General features: G+C 37.1%; 1 protein-coding gene across 2 annotated transcripts in view; it reads right to left on the bottom strand.

The window, feature by feature from the left end:
- The window catches only part of LARP4B (La ribonucleoprotein 4B), a 135,726-nt gene that overhangs the window by 25,499 nt on the left and 96,535 nt on the right, over positions 1–13,692 (bottom strand). For both annotated transcript variants that reach the window (XM_049881667.1, XM_049881668.1), the window contains exons 8-11: positions 7,866–7,969; positions 5,052–5,162; positions 3,321–3,374; positions 3,023–3,232 (exon numbers count right to left, since the gene is read on the bottom strand). In XM_049881667.1, the coding sequence (XP_049737624.1) occupies positions 3,023–3,232; positions 3,321–3,374; positions 5,052–5,162; positions 7,866–7,969 (479 nt within the window). The remainder of the gene's footprint in view (positions 1–3,022; positions 3,233–3,320; positions 3,375–5,051; positions 5,163–7,865; positions 7,970–13,692) is intronic.

Below are 13,692 nucleotides of genomic sequence, written 5' to 3'. Positions count from 1 at the left end.
TGGCATTCCTAATGGATTTGAAGGCATTTTAACTTCTTGGTGCTTTCCAATCCTGACCCTAAATTTTCACTAAATTGACAGAGATACATACAGGACCCTCCTTGTTTGAAAAAAAAGAAAAATAAGCAATTCCCCCCTTAACTACAGCTAATTGCAAGTATTATAATATAAAAAGGATATTAGAGACAGCTTAGAGCCAAAATAAAATCATTCTGATTAAAAAAAAAAAAATTAAAACTACAAAAGGAAATACTGGGAGAGAAAGATGCACTGAAAATTTGTTAGAATCTTTAATTCATTATTTAGGAAATTCTATAGTCTGTAAACAGAGCTGTGGTGGCACAGTGGTTTAAACGTTTGACTGCTAACCGAAGGGTCAGCAGTTTGAAACCACCAAGCTGCTCCTTGGAAACCCAGTGGGGCAATTCTACTCTGTCCTATAGGGTCGCTATGGGTTGGAATCGACTTGACAACAGTGGGTTTTGGTATAGTCTATAACAATACGGCTCTATTTAAGAATAGTACCAATCACACCAAAAGCGGTATTTAATTCAGAACTCGATTTTGAAGATTACGAATCATGATGCGACCAATCAGGACTAATCTTGATTAATCTACGTAATTTCACATATGTACTTTTACAAATAGGATCCTGGTATTTGAGTAATTTTGCTTAAACCCAGTGCCGTCGAGTCGTTTCCGACTCATTTTGCTTAAGAATTAAAAATAAAATTGGTTGCTAACATAATAATCTAAAACTTCTGCAGAATTACAATGCACCACCTTTATATATGCTATAAATGATACAATATGGTCAAGAGCAAGTAAAGGGGGACGGAGGGGACTTGTCTTCACATAGGCAAACCAAGATCAAACTAACTGTCCTCAATTGTCATCTAAATGTAAAACAGAAGTCAAGGCCAGAAAACTGATCCAGGATCCCAAGAGATCTTAATCTAAAAAAAGGATAAATATGATTAGAGGAGCAACTTAGTTCAGGGAGAGCTAAACAGGACAAACATGGCAGTTAGCCAAGTCTGGAGATTATTCAACAGCAAGAGTTTATGAACTATATTTCCTCTTAAAGTTCTTTCGTGATTTTTTTTTTTTTTTTGAAAAGGTAATATATGGACATGGTGCGCTTTTACAGAATGTAGTAAATATTTTAAACATTAGGATTCACACAATATAGACAGAAACAACTCCAGCCACTTGTATGCCGAATCTTTTAATGTAGTGGGTTCTAGACTACGGGTGGGGGGAGTGGGGGTTTTGGGCCCCTTTGAAAATCTCTTCTCAGTTATTACAAAAGCCTAACTCATTTCTCCGTCCTCAGTCTGTGTCCTTGACACTGCTACAAGAGCTATTTCCTAAACGGAGTCTGGTTTCATTTCCTAGTTTAGAAACCTTAGACGACTTTCCCAACCCACCTCAGGACACCATGTAAGAACATTTACACTTTGGCCCTGATAAAGCTTCCAGCCTCACCTCTGATTTTGCTCAGAAATACTAATACATAAAGTGCTTTTGTGTATGCTGTTTATTTTCATGAAGCGTCCTTCTCTTTGATCCTTCTGATAAACTCATATTTTATCTTGAAAACCTCAACTTCGATGACAACATACCTTATAAAATCCTTAATTACTATATTTCCTGGTATTTTGTATATACCTCTCCATCTCTGCAATTACTGCCTGTTTGATACACGTGTCTTTCCAAGACTGTGAGGTTTTTACAAACGAGCAGCATCATTTATTTACCTTTATATTCTAGTGTGTAGTAACAGGTAATAACAATTAAAATTAAATCAATTCTCCTTTTTTTTTTGAAGGTCACTCTATCCATATCAGTGGTAACAACAGAACTCCAGGTTACTTCCCCATGACTAGGTGCCTGGTTTGTACTTATCTTCTCCATTTCCTTCTATTACCCCAAGCAACATACAGGCTGATGGCCCATCCTAACTTTCTCTTCTTAGCCATATACTGGATGTGAGCCATTTTCAAAGTTACTAACTCAATTCCTGCTTTCTGACCATAACCCTGTATATACTCTATTCTTCCATCTTTCTTATTCTGATTAAACCTGGTTTGTAGCCTCATGAGAACCTTTAGTCCATTAACCCATACGCTTCTCCCTGTTAGAAGCCTAATGACCACTTCTCTTTCTAACCTAGACCTCAATTTCAAGAAGACTCTTACTCGTATTCCTGATTTTCTTGCATCCCAATCCAAATTTCTAACCCAAAATTAAGACCCACCTAATCTTTCTAGTATCTACATAGCTAGAGAAAAATGAGTGGATCCATTACAAATTTATAAACTCCGATCACAGGCCCTTAACATAGGCCAAAAATCTGTAAAATTTTCAAGTGTCAACCAACTATAAGGTTGTTGTGAGGACTGAATAAAATAAAGCTTATAAAACAGTATGTTGTCTACTTTTCCTTAACTATTAGAAGCCTACTAAAATATCTCTTTCTCCTTAAAAAAATTCCCCTATTTGTCTTCTATTTAGAACTTGCCCTCTTCTCTGAGCTCATAAATACACCATTTCAGACTACAGCTCTGATCACATTCTGTGTTTTACCATGGAATACATAGTTTGGGAAATGCCAGACAAGAAATGAGATAAACTGTGGAAACGGCCAAGATCTCAGTATTTGAATGGTTTTTATGTACATAAAAGCCAAAAACCAAACCCACTGCCATCGAGTCAATTCTGACTCATAGGGACCCTACTGGACAGAGCAGAACTACCCCATAGAGTTTCCAAGGAGCGTCTGGCAGATTCGAACTGCTGACCTCTTGGGTAGCAGCTGTAGCACTTAACCACTACGCCACCAGGGTTTCCATATTAATCTCTGAATTAAATTTAAAACCCACTATATAACTTGAAGGCTCTGGTTTACTATAGCAAACTATAAACATATTTGGCTCCTTTATTATTTTAATCCTTCAAAGTATACCTTATACAGTGTTTACAATACAAATTTCTGTTAAACTCTAAGAAAAAGACTTACCAAGGATGGATCGAGATAGCTATGTGTTGTTGACCACGTCTGTGGAGTAATTAAGCTGTACAAAGGAAACTGCTGTTGGGGACTATACACTGGAGGTAAATAAAATGATGTTGTGTAACGCTGCTGCGTATAAAGGTTCATATCCAGAGGTCTAAATCCATTCTTTGGCAAAAACGTGTTTATAGCTATTGCCTTTGCTTTTATCCGTGCCTGTTTGAAAATATTAAATTTCTATCAGAATATTTAATTAAGAATATTGACTTGAATATAAACAAATTATAGCCAATGGCTTGCTTACCTTAATTGGTTTTCCTTGGAAAGTTTTAACTTCTTCTCGCAGATATTTGTAAGCCTAAGGGGGAAAAATCACCCAAAATACCATTGTGTTAACCTTATAAATAAGATGAGCTGGTAGTTAATTCAACAGTTTGAATAAATAATTAAATAATTATTTAGTTAAAATACAGTGAACAGGACCTAGAACAGCAATTCTTAGCCTTCTTTGGGTCACAGATCGCTTAAGAGAATCTGATAAAAACTATGGAACTGCTACCCAAAATTCTCATATACCACTGCATACAATTTTAGACATAATAGGTAACATAAATGTCTCCCATAGACCATGGGCTAAGAATCCTGATCTAGGGCAAAACAATAAGTACCAAGCTCCTAGTAATAATCCCAATTTGAAACTGGGATTACAAAGTGTCGGAAGGGAAATGCTAGGCAGGAATGGAGATAAACTGAGGACAAGATCAGGATTGTAATATTCAAAAGTCAATATTTATGTAGCTCCTTGTTCTTCTCCAAATTAAAATTAACTTTGAAGACTCTGTAAAATCTAATTCACCCTTATCCAACAATATTTACCACGCACATCATGACAGTTAACACCCTGATTCACAAGCATGGTTATTCTTATATCCCATTCCCTTGGTCCTATTTCTTTCTTTTCTTTTCTCTTCTACCCAATTAAAACTCATCTTCCAGATTTTTGTTTTTTCTTTTCAGAACACTCAATAAACATTTACACCCTTCAGCACCTTACAATATATTGGTGTCCTCTGTGCATGTTCATTTGTTCATTTGTTTCCCCCTTTAAGGGCAGGGAAACGATCTTAACTCATCACAAGTTACATAAGGAGCTACTCCTTTTAAGGTGACATAAGGAGTAAGTTGGGATGGGATCGACTCGAGGGCAACAGTTTAGTTTTTTGTTTGTTTATGTCACTTCGTAAGAGCTAATTTCTCAATGCCTTAAAAAATATCATGCAACACGCAGTGATACTTAGTGACAAGGATTAATATTAGGTTCAAATTTTCCACAACATTTTTTAAATATTAAAAATACTTTCTGCCTACACAGACTAACAGACATGATCTTCCTAGGCTGCTTGTCTTAAAATGTCCTTAGAAAATACTGTCACATGCTTTTTATACTGCTACAAAAAACCCAAAATTAAACCGACTGCTGTTGAGTCACCTCTGATTCACAGTGACCCCATGTGCTGTGGAGTGGAACTGCTCCATAGGGTCTTCTTGGATGTAATCTTTACGAAGCAGATCACCAGACCTTTCTTCCACAGTACTGCTGGGTGGGTATGAACCACCAACCTTTTAGTAGCTGAGAGCAAACCACTTGTGCCACCCAGGAGCCTACTATATTGCTGCAAAAAAGGTCTAATCTAAATTTCTACAACATGGTTTCCTCTGTACTTTATATTTAAACTTTCACCACAATGCTATGTCAACATCAAAGCTGGAATTTAGTCTCACTAAAAAACCCATTGCCGTCAAGTTGATTCTGACTCACAGCAAACCCTATAAGGCAGAGTAGAACTGCCCCATAGGGTTTCCAAGGAGCACCTGGTGGATTGGAACTGCTGACCTTTTGGTTAGCAGCCCAATGCTTAACCACTATGCCACCAGGGTTTCCTTAGCCACCAGGGTTTCCTTAGTCTCACTATATACTACTAATAAAATATTGGTGAATTGTGTACTCCATGGGGCGGTGGTAGAAAGAGCTTACCTGTTGTGCATCAGCTTCTGTTTCAAATGTGATAAACCAATTATCATTATAGGCAAATTCACAGTTTATAAATTTCGGTAAATTATCTCCTTTAAAAAGTGCTTCTACTTCCTGCAGAAAATAGGTTGAAAATTAATTCTCAGTTATGCCACTTTTTGCTCTCACCAAACTACAAATAAATGGATTCTTTTAGGGACCATATCCTTAGGTCTAGGAATGGTTTGTCTTCCCACCAGCTGGAGTGGAAACCCTCACAATTCATAGGACATCAGATAAAGTACTGATGAAGGTATTGCCTCTGTAGGGGGGAAAAATCAGAGCTAAGGTAAAGCTACCCAAATCCTACCTAAGGATCAAACTGGTTCCAAGTAATTTAACTGTGTCTCAAAACAAAGCGCAAGAATATTTATAAAAATACAAAAATATTCACTACACAGTAAGGTGAAATTCAAAAAGTAGGACATCTAATCAAAAATTACCAGGCATTCAAAGAAGCAGGAAAATATAACCCATAATGAGGAGAAACACGAATCAATCAAAATAGATTCAGAAATAATATGCATAATAGAATAGTAGGCAATGGCATTAAAATAGGTATTGAATATATATCCCATATGTCCACAAAGGTAAAAGACTGAGCACGTTAAATAGACATGGAAGAGTTTTACCAAAAAAAAAAAAAAAAAAAAAAAAGCCCACCCCCACCCCCCAAATTACTGGAGATGAAAAATACAATGTCTGAAATGAAAACTACACTGAGTGGAACTAACAGCAGGTTAGATGCAGAGAAAAGAGAAAAAATATTTGAATAGATGTAATGGCTCGTTGAACTTTAAGCACAAAAACTTGAAAAAAAAAAAAAACTAACCAAGGCACATCAAAATCAAATGGCTTAAAACCAGAGGTAAAAATCTTCCAAGCAGCTAGAGAGAAAGAAGACTCATTATAAACAGAGAAACTAAGATAAAAATAACCATTGGAAAAAGCAGTGGAATGACCTTTTTAAAACAAACACCACACACACACACACACAAAAACCTGTCAAGCCAAAATTCTATACCTAGCAAAAATATCTGCCATAAATGAAGGTGAAATAAAGACTTTCTCACACGTACAAAAGCTGAAAAAAATTTACACCAGTAGACCGGCACCACAAGAAATTTTAAGGGAAGTCTTTCAGGAAAAAGGAAAATGATACCAGATAGAGGTCTGGATACAAAGGAATGAAAAGCACTGTAAATGGAAAACTGACTGTTTTAAGCAACAATACATTGCGGAGATTATACCTATGCAGATTTAAAACTCATGAGAACAATAGCACAAAAGACAGAAGTGGGAAAACGAAGAAATATTGTTGTAAGGCAAAAAGAAGTTGTATACCATTAATTAATGGCAGGCTTTGATTACATTAAAGATGTCACCTATAAGCCCTAAAGCAACCACTGAAAAGCAAAGCAAAGAGTTATGCCTCACAAGCTAAAAAAAAGGAGATAAATGTAACTATTTAACCCAAAAGAAAGTGTGTGGGGTGGGGAGGGGAGAGAAGAACAAAGAACAGGAGACAAATAGAAAATAGCAGGATGGTATTTACCATGCTTGGTAAAGCAGTGGGTCAGCAAAAAAGAGGAAGACCCTCAATGAGATGGACTGACACAGTGGTTGCAACAATGGGCTCAAGCATAACAAAAACTGTGGGGACAGCACAGGACTGGACAGAGTTTCCTTCTGTTGTACATAGGGTCACTATGAGTGGGAACAGACTTGAAAACACCTAACAACAACATACTTAAACCCAACATATGAAATTTCAAAGAAGGATCTCTATGGGAAACCTTGTCCTTTCAATCATCTGAAAAGATGAACCTTGGAAGTAATAACATAATGGTAACATTTCTATTTTGAGGGAGAACTGGCATCTTAACATTTCTATTATTAAATACTTGTAGATAAAGTACTAAAAAAGATTTATAGTATGAACAGCTTTGGCTTAAAGCACAGGACACATGACAAGCTGATCTTATTGTATTCTTTCAGGAGCCCTCAGACCAGACAGATGTGATATCGTGAAGCGGCTATGAATTAATTTGACTAGCTCAGCTCCCAGCACCTTATACCAGATTTTTCTTCATTATCTCAAAGCATAACTATCAGTGTGTTTTACTATACAATGCAACTTAGATTAAGTATTTGGACAATTTCTAACAGATTCACAGCAATGTAGTAATGGCACATTCACTTTTTGTTGTTATTAAATTATCCAATATTGTGGTTTCTTGGGATTATTGCCTAAACCAGCACTCCTCAAAATAAAAAAGGTATTTTTGCCTTTTTTACTAAGATGACATTTGCACGGATGGTGCAAAATCACTGGTGAGTAAAAAAGCTGACACGTTAGCTCAATTCAAGCAGTAAACTACACTAATATTCACTGTATTTTTCACAAAAAATTTTGCCACATATTTTGTTTTAAAGCTTATCATAAAAATGTTCTTTATCTTAACTTGTATGTTTATTATTGCTATTTTTAAACAAATACTTTAAATTTTCCTCACTTTCAATTTCTAGACTCTGAAATAAATTAATTCTACTTCTTTAATATAAAATGTGTAAAGGAGTCTTGATACCACAAAGTTTGAGAACCACTCATATATGAATCACTTTTTAACTATCAGTGTATGTAAATTCTGGAAAAAAAAAAAGTGATACCCTAAGTATTTACTTAAAAATACACCCTCCAGAAAACCCTCAAGTAAACATAAAACAAAAAACCCAAGAGAAAATTTTCAAGTATCCTTCAGAGGAGAAATTACTTACTTCTATAGGGGTAGATTCAGATATTTCACGCAGTATTACTATGCAACGATTTTGATTTGGCCTTACTTTTTCTCCCTTCTCATCCACTTGGACTAAAGGTAATGCTATAAAGAGAAGAAAAATGAGTGGTAAAACAGTAATACAAAAATCAATTATTTATATTCTATGATGATATAAATACTCCAATGGAATATTTTATATGCACTATTGTTACTGCACATGTTAAAGAAAACTATATATAACGGACAAGACAAACTATCAAAAGGTTTTAAACAAATCTTGCATGCCAAACTTTTAAAAATTAAAGAGCATGACAAATTTTAGAGTCCTATAAGAAAATAAATTTAACACTATAAAACAAAGTTCTAAACAGCTCAAACACTAAAAACAGATTAAAGATTCAGGATTGGTAATGTTCTCCTTTTTACAAGTCTCTAAAATAAAACAATTATTATAATTTTTTATTTTGAAATAGCTTATATCTTACATAACCAATGTACATTGCCAAAACAAAGAAACTAATGTTGGTTGGTACAATGCTACTAACTCAAGTACAGATCTTATTCAGCATCATCAGTTTTTACATGCACTCTTTTTTTGTTATGTTGTTTTTTGATATATATATTTCTATGAAATCGCATCACACGCTTAGATGTAGCATATTTTCATCAGCATAATCAGGACATAAAACTTTTCATCATCACAAAGATACAATTTGTCAGTATCAGGAATGAAACTCTACTAATATTAACAGAATAATAAGATAATATTACCAATAACTTCATACCAATACATTTGAAAATTTACATGAAATAGATACATTCCCAAGAGAAAGCAAATATCTCAAATAAGAAATGAAATGGGGGACATTACAACAGGCCCAACTGAAATAAAAAGGATCCTAATAGAAAAAAAAAAAAGTACTATGAAAAACAAGTTTGAAAACCTAGAGGATATGGACAAATTTCTAGAAACGCATTCCCTACCTCAACTAACACAAACTGAGGTAGAAAATCTGAATAGACCCATAACAAGAGAAGAGACTGAAAATAATTAAAAACAAAACAAAACAAAACTCCCAACAACAAAAAAAAAGCAGTGGCCCGCATGACTTCACTGGAGAATTGTACCAAATATTCAGAGAAAAGCTCACATCAGTACTACTTAACTTATTTCTGAACATGGAAAAAGAAAGGATACTTCTCAATTCATTCTATAAAGCCAGCATAACTGATACCAAAACAGGCCACAAAAAAAGAAAACTACAGACCAATATCTCTCATGAATATAGATGCAAAAATTCTAGCCAAGAGAATTCAGCATCACCTTGAAAAAATAATACGACCTGCCCAAGTGACACTCATATGAGGTATGCAAGGATGATTCAACGTTAGAAAATCAATCAACATAATCCACCACATGTTAAAAACAAAAGAATCACATGATCATCTCAATTAACACAGAAAAGGTATTCGATAAAGTCCAACACGCATTCCGGACAGAAACTTTCTATAAGATAGGAATAGAAGGGAAATTTCTCAGCATAATAAAGGGTATGTATTTTATACGTCAGAATCAACTTGATGGCAATGGGTTTGGTTTTTTTTGGTTTATACAAAACCAACAGCCAACATCATTCTCAGTGAAGAGAGGCTGAAAACATTCTCCTTGAGAAAAGGAAAAAGATGAGGATACCCTTTATCATCATTCCTATTTGACCTTCTGCTCGAAGTCCTAGCTAGAGCGATAAGGCAAGAAAAAGAAATAAAGGGCATCAAAGTTGGTAAGGAAGAAGTAAAACCATCCCTGTTTGCAGATGATAAGACATTTTATATATATATATTATATATATATATTTTTATGATATTATAAAAAACACAAGAAAACTACTGAAACCAACAGAAAGATTTGGCAGAGTAACAGGATACAAGATAAACATACAAAAATCAGTTGGATTCCTATAAACCAAATAAAACGAACTCTGCAAAGAAAATAAGATTTAGAAATAAATCTAACCAGGGATGTAAAAGACCTATACAAAGAAAACTACAAAACACTACTGCAAGAAACCAAAAGAGACCTACATAAATGGAAAAACATACCATGCTCATGGACAGGTAGACTCAACATTAAGAAAATGTCAATTCTACCCAAAGCAATCTACAAATACAATTCAATCCCAATCCAAATACCAACAGCATTCTTTAACAAAATGGAAAAACTAATCATTAAATTTCTTTGAACAGGAAAGAGGCCCCAGATAAATAAAGCAGTATTGAAGAAGAATAAAGTAGGAGTACTCCTGCTGCCTACCCTCAGAACCAACTACACAGCTATGGTAGTCAAAATAGCCTGGTACTCGTACAACAACAGACACATTAACCAATGGAACAGAATCGAAAGCCCAGATGTAAATCTGTCCAACTATGGTCACCTGATCTTCGACAAAACCCCAAAATCCATTAAATAGGGAAAAGACAGTATCTTGAACAAATGTTGGTGGCAAAATTGGATGTCCATCTGTAAAAAACTGAAACGGGATCCATACCTCACACCACACACAAAAACTAACTCAAAATGGATCAAAGACCTAAAAGTAAAACCTAAAAGGATAAAGATCATGGAAGAAAAATTAGGGACAAGTCTAGGGGCCCTAACACACAGTATAAACTCAATACGAACCGGAATTAACAATGCACAAACAACAGAAGATAAACTAGATAACTGGGAGTGCCTGAAAATTACTTAGGCTCATCAAAGGACTTCACCAAAAGACTAAAAACAGAACTTACAGACTGGGGAAAAATTTTCGGCTATGATATATCTGGCAAGGGTCTAACCTCTAAAATCTATAGAATACTTCAACACCTCAATAACAAAAAGACAAATAATCCAATTAAAAAATGGGCGGAGGATATAAACAGACATTTTACCAAAGAAGACATTCAGGAGGCTAACAGACACAAGAGGAAATGCTTACAATTACTAGCCATTATGCTGAGTGAAATAAGTCAATCGCCGAAGGACAAATATTGTATGAGACCACTACTATAAAAACTCATGAAAAAGTTTACAGACAGAAACAATCTATGATGGTTATGAGAGAGGTGAGGGATAGAGAGGGAAAAAAACACTAACTAGACAATAGATAAATGGTAACTTTGGTGAAGGGTAAGACAGTGCACAACACTGGGGAAGTCAGCACAACTTGACCAAGGCGAAGTCACAGAAGCTTCATAGACACATCCAAATTCCCTGGGAGAGTGAATTACCAGGCTGAGGACTGGAGACCATGATCTTGAGGGACATCTAACTCAAACAGCATAATACAGTTTATGAAGATGTTCTACATCCCACCTCGGTGAGTAGGGTCTGGGATCTTAAAAGATTGTGATCAGCCATTGAAGATATTTCACTGGTCCCACCCCTTCTGGAGCAAGGGAGAATGAAGAAAACCAAAGGCACAAGGGAAAGATTAGTCCAAAGGACTAATGGACCACAACTACAAGCAGCCTCCACCAGACTGAATCCAGCACAACTTGATGGTGCCCGGCTACCACCAATGACTGTTCTGACGGATTTCACAATAGAGGGTGCTGGACAGAGCTGGAGAGAAACGTAGAACAAAAACGCTAACTCAAAAAGAAAGACCAGACTTACTGGTCTAACAGAGATGGGAGAAATTCCAGGGTATGGCCCCTGGACACACTTTTAACTCAGTATTGAAGTCACTCCTGGGGTTTGCACTTCAGTTAAAGATTAGACAGGCCCATAAAACAAAGAATGATACATGTAGCTCAACCATGCGCACAAGACTAAATGGGCACGCCAGCCCAGGGGCAAGGATGAGAAGGCAGGACAGGACAGAAAGCTGGACGAATGGAAATGGGAAACTCAAGGTGAAGAAAGGGAGAGTGCTGACAAGTTGTAGGGTGGCAACAAAAAAATGTGTGCATTAATAGTTTAAGGAGAAACTAATTTGCTCTGTAAACCTTCATCAAGATAGCACACACACAGAGAAAGAAAAGAAATCTTAAAAAAGAAAAAGGTAGCCTCAGTTCTGCAGTACAAACTCTTACAAAACATTCAAGAAAAGTGAATACTTCCCAAATCATTGTATGAAGCCAGCCGTACTGGTACACAACCTACACAAAGAAATACAGAACAACAGCAACAAAAATCCCCAACCAACCAAAATAAACCACTACAGCCCAATATCCCTCACCACCAGAGATGTAAAACTTCTTACCAACATTTTGGTAAACTGAATACAACAATATATAAAAATGGTACTAAGTCATGACAAGTAGGATTTTTCTCAGTAATGCGAGGTTGGTTTACCAATCCAAAATCAAGCAATGCAATTCACCACATTAATTAAATTATTGTTGTGTGCTGTCCAGTCGATTCCACAGGGTTCCCATGGCTGTAAATTTTTTGGGAAGCAGACTGCCACATCTTTCTCCCACAGAGCCGTTGGTGGGTTCCAACTGCCGAACTTTCGGTCAGAAGACTAGTGCTTAATGACTGCACCAACAGGGCTCCTTAAAGAAGTGCACAGTACAGCCACTTTTAAAAAGAGTTGGGCAATTCCACAAAGTTAACACACACTTACCAAATTATCCAGATATTCCACTCCTAGGTATTTACCAAAGAGAAATGAAAGCATATATACAAGGATTTTTACATGAATGTTCATAGCAACTCTTTCTGTAATACTCAAAACCTAGCAATAACCTCAGTGTCTAACAACTAGTGAATGGATAAACAAATTATGGTATATGTATCAATGAAACACTACTCATTAATAAACAGCAATGACCTGGAGGCAGAGCCAAGATGGTGGAATACACAGATGCTTCCAGCAAGCCCTCTTTACAACAAAGACCAGAAGAAACAAGAGAAATTAATATATTTATGACAAGCTAGGAGCCCTGAGCATCAAATGCAAGCTTAGAAAACGAACTGAGGGGTAGGGGGAGGAAGAGTCAGTTCAGAAACAGAGAGGAGTTGCTGAACCTGAATCGTGGGTAGCCCTCAGGCACCATTCCCAGAGCGGTGGTGGCAGGCTAGTACTAGCATTCGGCTGCAGTTTCCTCAGGGAGAAGCAGACAGCCACACGACCAACTCACACCTCCGGAACCAGAGCAAAGCGCTCTCGGCAAAAGCTAAGTACTTGCATATATTTAACCATGCCCCCCCCCCACCCCCAGCTGGCTTCAGCGGCTGAATTCTCTGGGCCTGAGAGAGGCCCTGTTGAGTGCCTACAGCCATCCCCCCCACCGCCCCCCGCTTTGGAGAAGGAAAAAATTTACAATTGGGGGAAGAAATAATTTGCCAGCTCCATTAACAGGGGGAGCTCAGGGCAGAAGCGGTTCCTATCCAGGCATAAACTGTCCAAGGACTTTGAATACCTTACCCCTTGGCATGTACCTGTGTGGGCCTATTTCAGGAGAATGGGCCCTTGTTGGCACACTCCAACCGTTTCAGCTGTGCAGAGAAGAGGTGGGTGTTTGACGTCTGACATTGCTCTGCTTATTAAACAGGGTCCTTGCATACACAAATCAGGGGCCTAAGGACTGGTAGCACCACTCACGTCACCCAGCCACTCACGACAGGGGTCCAAGGATAACTGGAACCTCCCAGTCCTTACAACCAAAAACATTCGGTGCCCGTGGTCCGTCTGCAGAACCCACCCACCTGTATGCTCTAGGGATCAGGGACACTCTTTCCTCAGAGACACATGCAGGACAATTCTCAGCACCCTGCCTTATTCGGAGTGTGACCCTCGGTTGCAACAAGATACCAGTACCTACGCCAATCACCC

This window comes from Elephas maximus, chromosome 4, assembly GCF_024166365.1.
Source record: "Elephas maximus indicus isolate mEleMax1 chromosome 4, mEleMax1 primary haplotype, whole genome shotgun sequence".
NCBI lineage: Eukaryota > Metazoa > Chordata > Mammalia > Proboscidea > Elephantidae > Elephas > Elephas maximus.
The sequence above is the reverse complement of the archived record's forward strand: the minus strand, read 5'-3'. Positions and strand labels throughout refer to the sequence as shown.